This window comes from Geotrypetes seraphini, chromosome 13 (genome assembly GCF_902459505.1).
Source record: "Geotrypetes seraphini chromosome 13, aGeoSer1.1, whole genome shotgun sequence".
Classification (NCBI taxonomy): Eukaryota; Metazoa; Chordata; class Amphibia; order Gymnophiona; family Dermophiidae; genus Geotrypetes; species Geotrypetes seraphini.
This window is the reverse complement of record NC_047096.1, coordinates 20,115,512-20,129,178: the sequence shown is the minus strand read 5'-3', so window position 1 is coordinate 20,129,178 and position 13,667 is coordinate 20,115,512. Positions and strand designations below refer to the sequence as shown.

The 13,667-nt window shown below is 44.5% G+C and overlaps 1 protein-coding gene across 5 annotated transcripts in view; it reads left to right on the top strand.

Annotated features, from left to right (window-relative positions):
- INAVA (innate immunity activator) overlaps nucleotides 1-12,126 on the top strand; it is a 64,900-nt gene extending 52,774 nt beyond the window's left edge. For 4 of the 5 annotated variants that reach the window (XM_033918805.1, XM_033918809.1, XM_033918808.1 and 1 more), the window contains 3 exons: nucleotides 1,294-1,467; nucleotides 4,717-5,404; nucleotides 9,134-12,126. In XM_033918805.1, the coding sequence (XP_033774696.1) occupies nucleotides 1,294-1,467; nucleotides 4,717-5,404; nucleotides 9,134-9,226 (955 nt within the window). In that variant the 3' untranslated portion in view covers nucleotides 9,227-12,126. The remainder of the gene's footprint in view (nucleotides 1-1,293; nucleotides 1,468-4,716; nucleotides 5,405-9,133) is intronic. The other variant, XM_033918806.1, reaches the window with a different exon arrangement.
- Nucleotides 12,127-13,667: the final 1,541 nt, after the last annotated feature.

The window sequence follows — 13,667 nt, the reverse complement described above, 5'->3', positions numbered from 1 at the left end:
TAGGGACCTGCATTTAATAAATATAGATCATTTTGGCTGTAATACAGAAAGGCAGTACAGTGTTCCCCCGGTCATTCGGGGTCAGTGGTTCGCGGTCCCAGTCATTCGCAGTATTTTCCGACCACGACCGCCGACCAGAAGAGGACAGCTGGAGAGGCAGGAGAGAGCAGCCGGAGCACCGGCGAGTGAAGGAAATCACTTGCTGTATGCTCCGACCGCCTCTTCCTGCACTAAAGGCGGGTCTTAACAATCAGGAGCTGCATGTCAAAGCAGCTCCTGATTGGTGAGACCCGACTTTTAGTGCAGCAAGAGGCGGTGGAGCATACAGCGAGTGATTTCCTTCACTCGCCGGCACTCCGGCTGCTCTCTCCTGCCTCTCCCACTGCCCTTTCCATTCTCCTCCACGAAAAGCCGTATTTGCTGTTTTTCAAGATTCGCGGGGGTTCCTGGAACGGAACCCCCGCGAATATCGGGGGAGTACTGTATATCATATCCAAGACTCTATAATTCAGAGGGGTTTCTACTGCTGTGGTAGATCCACCCCAGCACTGTAAATTTTATATCAGTCTAAGACAGGGGTCTCAAAGTCCATTCTTGAGGGCCGCAATCCAGTTGAGTTTTCAGGATTTCCCCAATGAATATGCATGAGATCTGTGTGCATGCACTACTTTCAATGCATATTCATTGGGGAAATCCTGAAAACCCGATTGGATTGCGGCCCTCAAGGAGGGACTTTGAGATCCCTGGTCTAAGAGCTCCACTGAACATCCCACACCCTTCTAAGGTAGAGTTGCCATATTTTTCTCCAGGAAACACATGACCCTGCCCTGATCCACCTCCAGTCCTGCCCCATTCCACCCCAACAAAGCCTCATCTCTTCTTCTGGATGAACTCCAGCTGCGTCTGGAGTTGCCTGGAGCGTGCGCGGATGTGTGTGACATCACCCACGCATGCTCAGAGGCCCTCCAGACGCGGCCGGAGCTCATCGGAGCTTTCCAGAACCCGGACAAATGCCGGATTTTGGATTGTCCGTCCAGGAGCCTGGACAATCCTCTGAAAAGAGGACATGTACGGGTTTCCCCAGATATCTGGTAACCCTATCCTAAAGTTAGCTGTGTTTTGGCTGCGACTGTTGTGTGGTGATGCTGAGCGTGTGCATTTTTGTGAAGTTTAGTGTTTTGCCGCTGGTGCTGAATCATCGGTGTTCATCGGTGGGGCCGCTTGCGTGAGAGATTTTGACAAATTGCATAATAATTAATTGGGTAATGTGCTTTCTCTCCCTATGTTCTTCAGCAGTCCATTGGTAACCCCCAGGACTACACCTCTCTCAAGTCCTGCTGACCCGCGAGTGGGAGAGAGCCCCCTTTACCATAAAATCCCCGTTGTTAAAATCACTCTGAAGAGCAGCGCCAGCGCCCCCTCCACACCAGAGATGCCGGGCAGGAGGACACAGTGCCAGTCCTTCAGGTACAGCATGTAAGAAGCTGAGCAGGGAAAGTCAGGCAGGCATCGGTGCGCGAGAGATGGGAATAAGGAACAAAATGAAAAATGCAGCTGGCATAGTCTATGTGATCTGAATCCTTTATGAAGGAGGAAGTTTATCTGGAATTGGCATAAGCGTTTGATTGTTCAACTCCATTGTTTCGCGCTGCTTGAGAGAAGCAAGTTTGGTTCGTGGTTCTTTTGTGGGAAAGGACACTTGTATCACTTAAGATGTAAATGGAAATAAAGGTTTCTGACCGGCTTAGAAAGAAGGGCATTATAACATCGAAATGTGTTGAAATGAATTGTGCTTCTCGGAGCCCTCACAGAGGGGGTCCTAGCCACCATAACTGTCCTCTTAACTTCTGCCAGGACAGAACATATGGGCGTTGGAACATGGAGGCCAGTTTTCAAAATTATCTAGTCAACTGACAAAGAAGTTAGCTGGCTAATTCACAGGATTTGAAAGCTGCCCACCAATGAGCAATTAAATATAAAAATGCATGCTTCAAGGGGTGGGATTATACAAAGGGCTCAGTGTTCGAGCAAGGCTAGTAGCTACTTTTCCCCATAGATTTTGCACCTATTCTCTGCCTTTGAAAACTGCCTTGGGCAAAATCACTCACTTGAGTTTTGCACCCGCATTGTCTGCAGAAACCTTTTCCCTAAAAAGCACATATAGTTTTGGAAAATGTAAAATTATGCATACTGCTGCCTGCCTTGACCTAATTTCACCTTGGAAATATCTCCATAAAAAACTTGCAACACAATATGCTCGGAGACCTGGACACCATATCCAGGGAAAACTCCCCATATACGGCCTCTCCATCCATCCAACCTTCTAAATGAGATAAGCGCATTACTTTTTTCAAAATAGGTGTGACAATCCAGGTCTAGCACCTTTGGCACTTAAGGTAAAGAATATGGCAATTAATATAGAGAATATGCGATGATTGGATGGAGAGGCCATGTAAATGGGGAGTTTTCCCCAGATATGGTCTCCAGGTCTCTGAGCATATTGTGATACAAGTTTGAAGGATTCATGAACCTATTTATTATTAATAATAAGTGGTGAAATCCACAAGGGAGTTGCCTTATTTTGATTGTGTTTGGACATTTATTTTGCACTCCTGTTGTTTCAAACTATTCAACCCCTTCTTGTATTTGATTTTGGTTTATTTTATTTATAACCCGCCTTTCCCAAGGCAGCTCACAATGTAAACATACATGATTTTAAAAAATACATTAAATACATGTAAAAACGCAAACAAAATAAGCAACCAGCACTTACACAAGTGCAAATGCCTTCATGCCCATATTTCATGTTACAAAATAGATGTCTCTTCAATAACTTCTTAAAAGCATCAATATTACATTGCTTTCTAATGTACAAAGGTAGCCGATTCCATTCCTGGGAGCTCCTACAGGAATTTGACCAAGTCGGCACCCAGAAATACCCCTGCATAGTCTGGGAAAAATGATGCTTTTATAGGCACATACCTTTACATGCTTATTGGATGTGCAATTTTATAAAAACCTGTTTCTGCATGTAACATGCTGCTTTTGAGGGTCCTAAAAATGAGTTGGCAAAGGGTCCGCTAACACCGAAAAGGAAAATACCTTGGAAGCAGATGCAGTAGATAAAAGAAGAATTTAATAGGTTGGTTAAAATTGTCCCCTACGTCAGTGTTTTTCAACCTTTTTACACCTATGGACCGGCAGAAATAAAAGAATTATTATGTGGACTGGCATCGGTCCACAGACCGGCGGTTGAAGAACACTGGGCTAAGTCATGGGCCAGACCCCGCCCATCTCTACCCAATCTCCACCCCAGGCCCCACCCCCATAATAGTACTAATTGTAAACTATTTTTTCTATTCATTTTTCACAGATATACAATATAATCTTATTAACAACACATAATGGATAACCACAAAATTAAAGTACACAAAGCACACTGGCAGCAGATGTAAATTCTCAAAATTGACATAATTCAATCACAAAATTCAAAAATAAAATCATTCCCCCCCCTACCTTTGTTGTCTCCCTCCCTCCATGCTATGCCTTACCTTCTGGCCTGCTCACATCTGGCCATTTTACGCCGCCCCCTGTGTTATCTTCAGGCCGGCTCCCTCTTCCTCACTGATGCAGTGCACAAAGTTGTGGGCAGCGGCTCCTTGCGCATCCCGCGCCTCATCTGGAAGCCACGGCTTCTGGTCCAGGCGCAGGACGCGCATAGGAGCCACTGCCCGTGGCTTTGTGCACTGAATCAGTGAGGAAGAGGGAGCTGGCTCGAAGATAACGCCGCATCAATCGCACCATGGGCTGGCAGTTGAAGAACACTGTTTTGGGCCTGATGCATGTGCTGGCCCTGTGGACTGGCAGGAAATTTCTGTGGACCGGCCCCGGTCCGTGGACCGGTGGTTGAAGAACACTGCTCTACGTGAGCTGCATCAGGACAAATTATTACCTTTTGGTGAAGGGTAAAGGAGATGGGACTTGATATACTGCTTTTCCTGCCTGATTTACACAATCAAACCGCCTCCTTCTCTGGTCATACTAGCCCTCTAAATTTTTCTCCGCATTTTGCCTCTTCCCTCCACTGGAGTTCCTTTCTACCCTCTCTTGCTAACTGTGTCAAGCTTTACGAATGTAGAGATGATGTGGTATACAAACCTAAGGTTTAGATTAGATTAGATTAGATTATTTTGCACCTGGGGCAATGAAGTGTTGGGTGACTTGCTCTGAGTCACAAGGAGCTGCAGAAGGAATTGAACTCGCAACCTCATGGTGCTGAGGCAGCTGCCCTAACCATTAGGCCACTCCTCCACTTGAATATGCTTCACCATTAAGCATTCTACTTGAACAGTGACCCCCCCCTGGTGTTTGGTGGTATTGTCATGTGTAATGGTGAAGTGTCTTTTACACCAATGCTAGGGTTACCATATGGCTCCAGAAAAAGGAGGACGGATTGAGACATCCGGGTTTTACTTCCATTTGTTTCAATAGAAGTAAAGCCCAGGTGTCTCTATCTGTCCTCCTTATTTCCATTGCTTTCAGTAGAAGTAAAACCCGGATGTCTCAATCCATCCTCCTTTTTCTGGAGCCATATGGTAACCCTAACCAATGCTCTTGTGAGTTTTTCCCATAGCCAGACATGGGTGGAGGTAGGGGGAGGGACTCTCACTGTAGTGACCCCTCTGTGCTTATATATTTTGTGTTTTCTTCCCTCAGGATTCAGAGCCCACAAGACCCCCTGGATACCCGGGGGAGGAGCGCAGTGCCACGAAGGCGTGTGACCTATTACACTGTGACGGTGCCGGACTATTGCTTCCCGCAACATACACTAAACCAGCATATCTCCAATCCCACCTACAACTCCAGTTCTGAGGACAGCAATTCGGACACCTCCAGCATCTCTCAGGCCACCTCCGGGGAAAACCACAGCCCTGACATGACCCCTCCACGGCCTGTGCGCCATTTGCCTACCAGATCCGCTTCCCCCATTTTTGTCAACCAGAATTTTGAGGAGTTTGATTCCTCTGCTTTCCACCGTTCCCCGCAAACTCTGTTGCCACCAGGCTACTATGCCCCTGTGGAACCGCTGCCCCGCAGCCACAGTCGTCCCCCGCTCAAGGGCACACGTCCCGCTCCTGCCATGTACGAAGAAACGATGCATGCCAGGACACAGCAACTTCTTTGCTCCCAAGGCCGAGTTGGACGCGTTCCTTCTCTGAAGGAAAGCACCAGCATGGGGCTGAGCAAGGCCATTGTTTGTGAAGAGCTGCAGAATTGGCACCAGCGCACACGACTGAGGAATGCCTCACGGCCCCGTTCACTGGACCGCCAGGGGGCCATTCGCATCCGCAGTACTTCTACCAGGGAGGCCCACTTAGCACGATCCATGACCCAGCGCATTCAGGTGAGAGGTCTATGAGAGAGGGTCTGCAGCCCTCTGTATAAACTACAGAAGCATTGCACAGCTTTTGTAATTTTCAGTGCTGTATCAGTTTATTGCAATGCCTTTTACCTTGGAATAACTAAGACAAGGTGCAAGGCATTGCAAGTTGTGCAAAGCTCAGCAGCAAGATTGATCATGGGAGTATCAAAATATGATCAGATTTCGCCCTATCTTCAACAGTTACATTGGCTGCCTGTTGTTTTCAGAACTCAAAGCAATCATGATTTGTCATCACACCTGAACTGTTTAAGAGCAAGATGACCAATTATTTACCAAATAGATCTCTGCGTTCTGAAAACTTAGCTTTACCCCCTTTTCTATTAAACTGCGCTGCTCCCGATGCTCGTATGTTGAGACCAGTAAAATGACCTGCTGTGCAGGGGTTAAATTGCCAGTCAGCTATGAAAATGCAGTTAAAAGGGCAGTTTTAGAAAATGACTTAAAACACAGTTATTTTTCTAGATACTGATCCCTCATGATTGTTTTTTGCTGAACAATTTTTATATGATAGGCTGGTGTGGCTTTCATCCTTTTATAGTCGATCTTCTGAGGATTATTTGTTCACGTTTGTTTGATCTTATTTGTTTTACTGAATTATGTACTTAAAGATATGTAAACCGTTTAGGTTTGAACAGTATAGGAATTTTTAAAATAAAAAATAAATAAAGTTTAGCTAACTGACTTACATGTTATGGATGCATCAGCCTAGGGATGCCTTCTCTCTTGGACGTTGGATGAGGGTTTTCATTAATAAGTTATTTTCTCTCGAATCTAAGTGCTTTCACTTCGATTATTGATTTTTATGTGAACCGAGTCAAGCTCCGCTTGGGGAGATGACACGGGATATAAATCCAAGATTTAGATTTAGATTAGATGCCTTCGTCATTCTTCTAGCAGATTCCATGCTTAAATTATGGACATCACGAAAAGAAAAGGATTCTGGGATTTTAACAAGTTTTAACATCTGCCCAGGGGTTTCCACAAGTGCTGTGAGTCTATAAATCTTGTCATAGGAAAAGGGTCTCAGTTCTGGGATGAATACTTGAGAGGAGGATTTTGTGGGTCTATGGATTATATGAGGTGGAGGGAATGGGGGGTCTTGGTGCTCTGTGGGTGACATTGTGAGAGGCTCCTCTTTGTGCTATGGATATGTAGCTACCTGAAGTGAGAGTGTTTGAGGGGTCTTTGAGCTGTTAAGTTCCTAGAGGTATGTTTAGGCTGAGGAGGAGAAGAGATACCCATGACATTTTTATATGTATACACTCTATATTAGTCCTTTTGGCCATATATACAAAAGAACAGTGTGTGACTACTTTTTATAAACCAATATTCTGAAGATTTTGGTCCCTAACTCTTAGAGTTAGGAGTATAGATATGTCAAAAATTCTCCCCAAGCCTCAATGTTAGGATCTTGAAATTTAAAGTTAACTAAGTATTTCCATCCCAAAGCTGAGGTGCCTAAATTCTAGGCACTAGGACACAGAAAAATGAAGCTAGATAAAGACCAAATGGCCTATCCGCAGCATCCACTCTCTCCTCCTCTCCCTAAGAGATCTCATGTGCCTGTCCCACACTTAAGAACATAAGAACATAAGAAATGCCATCACCGGATCAGACCTTCGGTCCATCAAGTCCGGCGATCCGCACACGCGGAGGCCCTGCCAGGTGTACACCTGTTGTAATTTATAGTCCACCATATCCTTACATGCCTCTCTTAAGGAGATATGCATCTAGTTTGCTCTTGAAGCCTAGGACGGTCGATTCCGCAATAATCTCATCTGGGAGGGCATTCCAGGTGTCAACCACTCTCTGAGTGAAGCAGAACTTCCTGACATTAGTCCTGAACCTGTCCCCCCTTAGCTTCATTACATGTCCTCTAGTCCGTGTCAAATTGGACAATGTAAATAATCTTCTCTGCTCTATTTTGTCGATTCCTTTCAGTATTTTGAAGGTCTCGATCATATCCCCACGCAATCTCCTTTTCTCAAGGGAGAATAATCCTAGTGTTATAAGTCTGTCCTCGTATTCCAGTTTTTCCATACCCTTCACCAGTTTTGTTGCTCGTCTCTGCACCCTCTCCAGCAGTTTTATATCCTTCTTTAGGTAGGGAGACCAATGTTGGACGCAGTATTCCAAGTGGGGTCTGACCATTGCCCTATAAAGCGGCATTATAACTTTCTCCGATCTACTCGAGATTCCTTTCTTTATCATGCCCAACATTCTATTTGCCTTCTTTGCCGCTGCCGCGCATTGTGCCGACGGCTTCAGGGTCCTATCTATCAGTACACCCAGGTCCTTTTCTTGTTCACTCTTCCCCAGAGTTGCACCTGACATTGTGTACTCGTATTCCTTATTCTTATTGCCTAAATGCATTACCTTGCATTTCTCCACATTGAACTTCATCTGCCATTTCTCCGCCCATGTTTCTAACCGACACAAGTCGCTCTGGAGTTTCTCTCTATCCTCATGCGATCTGATCGCCCGGCATAGTTTTGTATCGTCTGCAAACTTGATGATCTCACTGGATGTTCCTTCCTCCAGATCATTGATATAAATATTAAAAAGGATCGGCCCAAGTACCGAGCCCTGGGGTACTCCACTAGTCACTTTCTCCCAGTCGGAGAACTTCCCATTTATGCCCACTCTCTGCTTTCGGTTTTCCAGCCATTTGCCTATCCATCTTTGTATATCCCCCTCTATGCCATGGCTTTGTAGTTTCCTGAGAAGTCTTTCGTGTGGAACTTTGTCGAACGCTTTCTGGAAGTCCAAGTATATTATGTCCACCGGCTTCCCACTATCAATTTGCTCGTTCACGGTCTCAAAAAATTGAATTCAGACACAGTCTTTGACTTCACCACCTCTACCAGGAGATTATTCCACACCTTTACCACCCTTTCTGTAAATAGTATTTCCGTAGATTACTCTGGAGCCTGTCACCTCTTAACTTCATCCTATGTCCTCGACTCGTGCACATTGATACCTTGTAAATATTTAAACGTTTCTGCCATATCTCCCCTCTCCTGCCTTTCCTCCAAAGGCTATCTGTGCACTGTTAGGCCAATATTTAAGTAACTTCGTGCCAGTTTTCAAAGAGAACCAAGGTTGTTTCCTTTTGAAAAGCAAAGTACACAGGGCTAAAAGTGCCTGCACATAAGAAAATAAGGCTAGTCATACTGGATAAGACCAAAGGCTCATCTAGCCCGGTATCCTTTTTCCACAGTGGCCAATCCAGGTCACAAGTACCTGGCAAGAATCCCAAATAGAAGCAAGATTCCAGAACCCCAAAGAGTAGCGAGATTCCATATAGAATCCCAGAGTAGCAACATTTCATGCTACCAATCCCAGGGCAAGTTGTGGCTTCCACCATGTCTGCCTCAATATCACCCTTCACTATTCTGTGGCCTATTTGACAATTTTATTTATCCAGGAGAGCTCAGAACGGTTTACATGAGTTTATTCAGGTACTCAAACATTTTCCCTGTCTGTCCCAGCAGGCTCACAATCTATCCGGGGCAATGGGAGGATTAAGCGACTTGCCCAGGGTCACAAGGAGTAGCTTGGGTTTGAACCCACCACCCCAGGGTGCTGAGGCTGTAGCTTTAACCACTGCGCCACACTCTACCCTGAATGTGTTTTGTGTTGCCTGCCCTAAAGACTGTGGTTGGACTAAACTCTTGTGCTGTCCTACAGGTCCCTCAGCGGCATGTACTGAAGAGGACTCCAGAGGGCGCACCAGCGCAGTGGTATGATGTACAGGATGCAGAGATTGTCAGCCAGGTATAGAGGTGCTGTGCGGAAGGCACTGGGCCCTGCCACAGTCTCATATGCCATAGCAAGAGAATAGACAGTGGCTCATGGACACGTGGACTTAATCTTTCAGCAGGTGCTTGGAGAGTATCAGACTGGAAAAGGGTATAATGGGTACACCTGAAGATGCAAGCTACCTTCTTGTCTCCTGCTGCCTTCCAAGACCCAGGGCCTTCTCTTGTAAACATCTCTGTGGGAAGCGTTGATTTCAGCTCTGCTGTATGGAAGCACAGGCTTTTCTCCTGTACAGTCTGTATGTTACCTGCGGAGGACAATGTGGAGAGCAGGAAGCCCATAGAGACAGCTAAAGAGCGCAGGTGCTGCTATCATAGAAGGTAAGAAACTGGCAGGCATCTTGTCAGTGAAGGAGCACACACCTTCTCATCTGTGTGGCTGCTCAGGATGATGCTAGAAAGAAAAAAACAGTTTTATGTGGGGTTTCTGGCGCTTCCTGGTCCTGCACCTGTATATGCAGTGCCACATTTATAATCTAGGTTCGTATCTTAGCATCTCAAAGGCTAACACCCAACAGGAGCCTGTATGTGTGTAGAGCCACCAGCAGACACTCATCAGGCATGAGGCAGAGGTGCTGGAAGAAGGCAGACTCTCTTCTTCTCTTCAAATGGCTCTGCTATCCTGTAACAGCCTTCCAAGTGATTGTAACAGGACAATGTGGAAAATACTTGCGGCCACTACTGGAATGGATTACCTAAGGGGACACTTTGGGCACGGTTCTTCATTATTTCTCATACTTATTTGAAAAGTTCTTCTGCTCCTGGGCCTATGGATTTTTTTTTATTATTATTGAATAAGGCCATTATAAAACAATCAGGAATTTTTTTTTTTTTTTAAGATGTTATTTGTCTTTCAAAGTATCGGGGCTACGAGTCATCTTGGTTGTGAAGTATCCTTGAAAGTAAGGTTTTGAAAACCGACAAAGCTATATATTGAAGCCCCTCTTGCGTCTTGCTAAGCTTTGCGGTGTATTACTTATGCTTATAGCATACTGAATTTACCCCAGACAGTTGCCCCCAGGTATGTTGGGCTGGTTTATCAGAGATAGCAATATTGTGTCTGAGATGCTGGGTGTGATTGAGATTTTTGACAAATTCTGTCTCTTGGATTACAATTCTTTCTCTCTCTTTTTCTTTTGATCCAAAAATCAGTGTAAAGAAAATACAGCAAATTGGATGATGGTGTTGGAATGTAGGAGAGTTAACTATGGGATTGAAAAAGACGGCATGGATTGCGGTCTGGAACAGGGGTGAGCAACTGTGTTCCTTGAGAGCCACAACCTGGTAGGGTTTTTCACAGTGAATATGCATGAGATGTATTTACATACAATGGAAACAGAGCATGCAGATCAATTTCATGCATATTCATTGTGGAAACGGTTGTGGCCCTCAAGGATACTCACCTTGGTCTAGGGTGGGAAAGATCTTGGACTGCAAACCTCCACAGGTGAAGGTTGACCTATCTAACCTGCGGTGGTGATTGGTACCTTCTTTTACTTCCAGTGGTTAATTGTAAAGATCCCACCACTGCCACACAGTCATAAATATCTTGCTAGTTTTTTCTCCATGTCTGTTTTTGTTGACTTGAGCTCCAGGTCTGCAAAAATGGGTTTGATTTTTCTCCTTGTGGAGGAAATTAAATTTTGTGTATTAGGAGATTATATGGCTTTCCTTTTTTAAGTATTTAAAACATTTTTTTAGCTCCAAGTCAGATAATTTTGTCCTTTCTTTCCGACCAGAGCTAAGAAGCAGTATCCCTTTGTGATCAGTGATGTTTCCTGAACAGTGCTAACCTTAGCCCTGCTGTCTGCACCTGGGGACCAAGCAGTGTCATTCCTCTTTATAGGTGGCGCTGCAGGCTCTTATTACCCTTAATCCACCAATTGTTCCAATCAGTTCTGCATAGGTAGGGTTACCAGATGTCTGGGAAAACCCGGACATGTCCTGTTTAGAGGACTGTCTGGGCTCAGAAGGGTTTCCAAAACCCAGCAGTTTGTCCAGGTGCTGGAAGGCTCTGAGCTCGGGGCCACATCTGGAGGTCCTCCAGACGTGGCTCTGAGCTCGAAGGAGACATGAGGTTCACGTGGAGGCGGGGCCAGGTATCCTCTGTTTTTTTAAAGAGGAAATCCTGGTAACCCTATGCATAGGCCCTTCTGCGGGTTCTCTCTAGATCAGAGATTCCCAAACTAGTTGGCTTTTCAGGATATCCACAATGAATATGCTTGAGAGAGATTTGTGAGCATGGCCTCAATTGCATGGAAATGTCTCACATGCATATTCATTGTGGATATCCTAAAAACCCAACTGGTTAAGGATCCCTTAGGGCAGGGTTGGAAACCCCTGCTCTAGTGCTACAAAATGGTGCATAGTAGGATGATTGTGGGGGTGCTGATATCCCCTCTTTCTCCAAATATATGGGAGGATTTTATCTAGTCCATGGATAGGAAGAAGGGATAGTGCTGCTCTCTCTTTGTAGAAATAATTTGTGTGTGTAATTTGTCTTTCTAGATTCCTTGGAAAGAGGAGGCATAGTAGAATTTTCCTGCTGGCGGGGATGGGTTGGGAGGGAGTGGTAACATATATTTTTTTGACAGGGGATGTGGGATTTTGCTGATCAAAATCCAAAATGACCCCTCTGATGTATTTCTGTGACCTCTTTTGAGATCATTTCTTTGTAATGTATACATATAACCTGTGTAGTGTACTCGTGACCTAGGCTGTCTTTTTTTATATATATTAACTTATATGGAAAATGTTTTTCTGTGGTCAATGCTATGATTGTGCTGCCTATGTATGGGACCATGTTCTGAATTCTGATTAATGTCCTTGTCTGTTTTTAATAAATCTTCCTTTTGTTCTGAATTCTTTGCAATCGGTCAGAAGTAGAAGAATCCTGGATTCTTTTCAGGGACCTCTGACAAATGGTAACAGAACACAGGAAGGGGGCAGAAATGCAGTACTTGTCACTTCTTTGTTCACCTGAGCAGTCACAGTCATCAGATGATGTGGTTTAATAAGCAGAGAGGGATCCTGGACTTCAAAAGCACCAACCTGGTTGAAACAGGGAGTGCATTAGGGAGATACTGGCAGGGTGGGAAGTTCCTTATGAAGGACGGTGAGCTGATCTAAAAGAAATTACTATAAGGGTGACTGATTTTCACAAGGGTAACTTTATAAATGGGCATCGAGAGGGGAAAAAAATGTGCCTTTTGTATGCTTGTTTCATAAAGGCATCACAACCAACGCAGTAGTAAAAACTTTCACCAAGGTCTTAGAAACATGATGGCAGATAAAGGCTAAATGGCCCATCCAGTCTGCCCATCCACATTATCTCTTTCTCTCTCCAGGAGATCCCACATGCCTATCCCAGGCCCTTTTAAATTCAGACACAGTCTCTGAATCCACCACCTCTTCTGGGAGACTGTTCCATGCATCTACCACCCTTTCTGTAAAAAATTATTTCCTTAGATTACTCCGGAGCCTATCACCTCTTATTATACAGTGATATAATTTCACACTGAATTCTCACCAGAATTCCTTGTTGATCTATTTTCAATGTCCTTTTTTTAAAAAAAAATACATAAAATAAAATTACTACAGTTTATATATTGAAAGTGGTAAACAATGTGATCTAAAATAATTAAAATCAGGCACCCTCCTGACATGTTTCACTGTTGGGGGTCCAGGTTCCTGCAACCAGAATTTCAATTAATGTCTGACCATCTAGGAACTTTCACAAGGAATCTAGTGAAACTAGAGTATGTTCATTTAGCTTAGCAGGGTTTAAAAAAGATTTGGCTAATTTCCTAAAATGCTATTATTTAGATGGCTTAGGGAAGTCCACTGCTTATTCCTAGGATAAGCAGCATAAAATCTGTTTTAATACTTGGGATCTAGCTAGGTACTTGGGACCTGGGTTGGCCACTGTTAGAAACAGGATGCTGGGCTTGATGGGCCTTCAGTCTGTCCCAGTATGGCAATCCTTATGTTCTTATGTGAGTCAAGTATAGTATAATCAAGCCATTGTGACATCACTGATGAGACTGGTTCTTAGGCACTGGTGGAATGAGGCATTATGACATCACAATCTCAGCTTTGGAATGTTGCTACTCTTTAATGCACACCAGACAGGATTCATCATGGCGAGAGAAAGAGCAGACAGCATCCAAAGGATACCGGATTTAGTTTGGGTGGCAAATATTATGCACATCTTGCTCATGTTGTTGAGTATGGATGTTGAAAATTCACTTGATCAAGTATCATTGGAGTTTTTTCATGCCTGTCTTACGGGGCTATTATACAGATCCTAACTTAAGGCATGTATAAAAGTCAACTGTGGTTATTTGCAGACCATTAACCTTGAGAAAGACAGAAGAAAGAGATGTTCTCGCTTTGGATGGTAA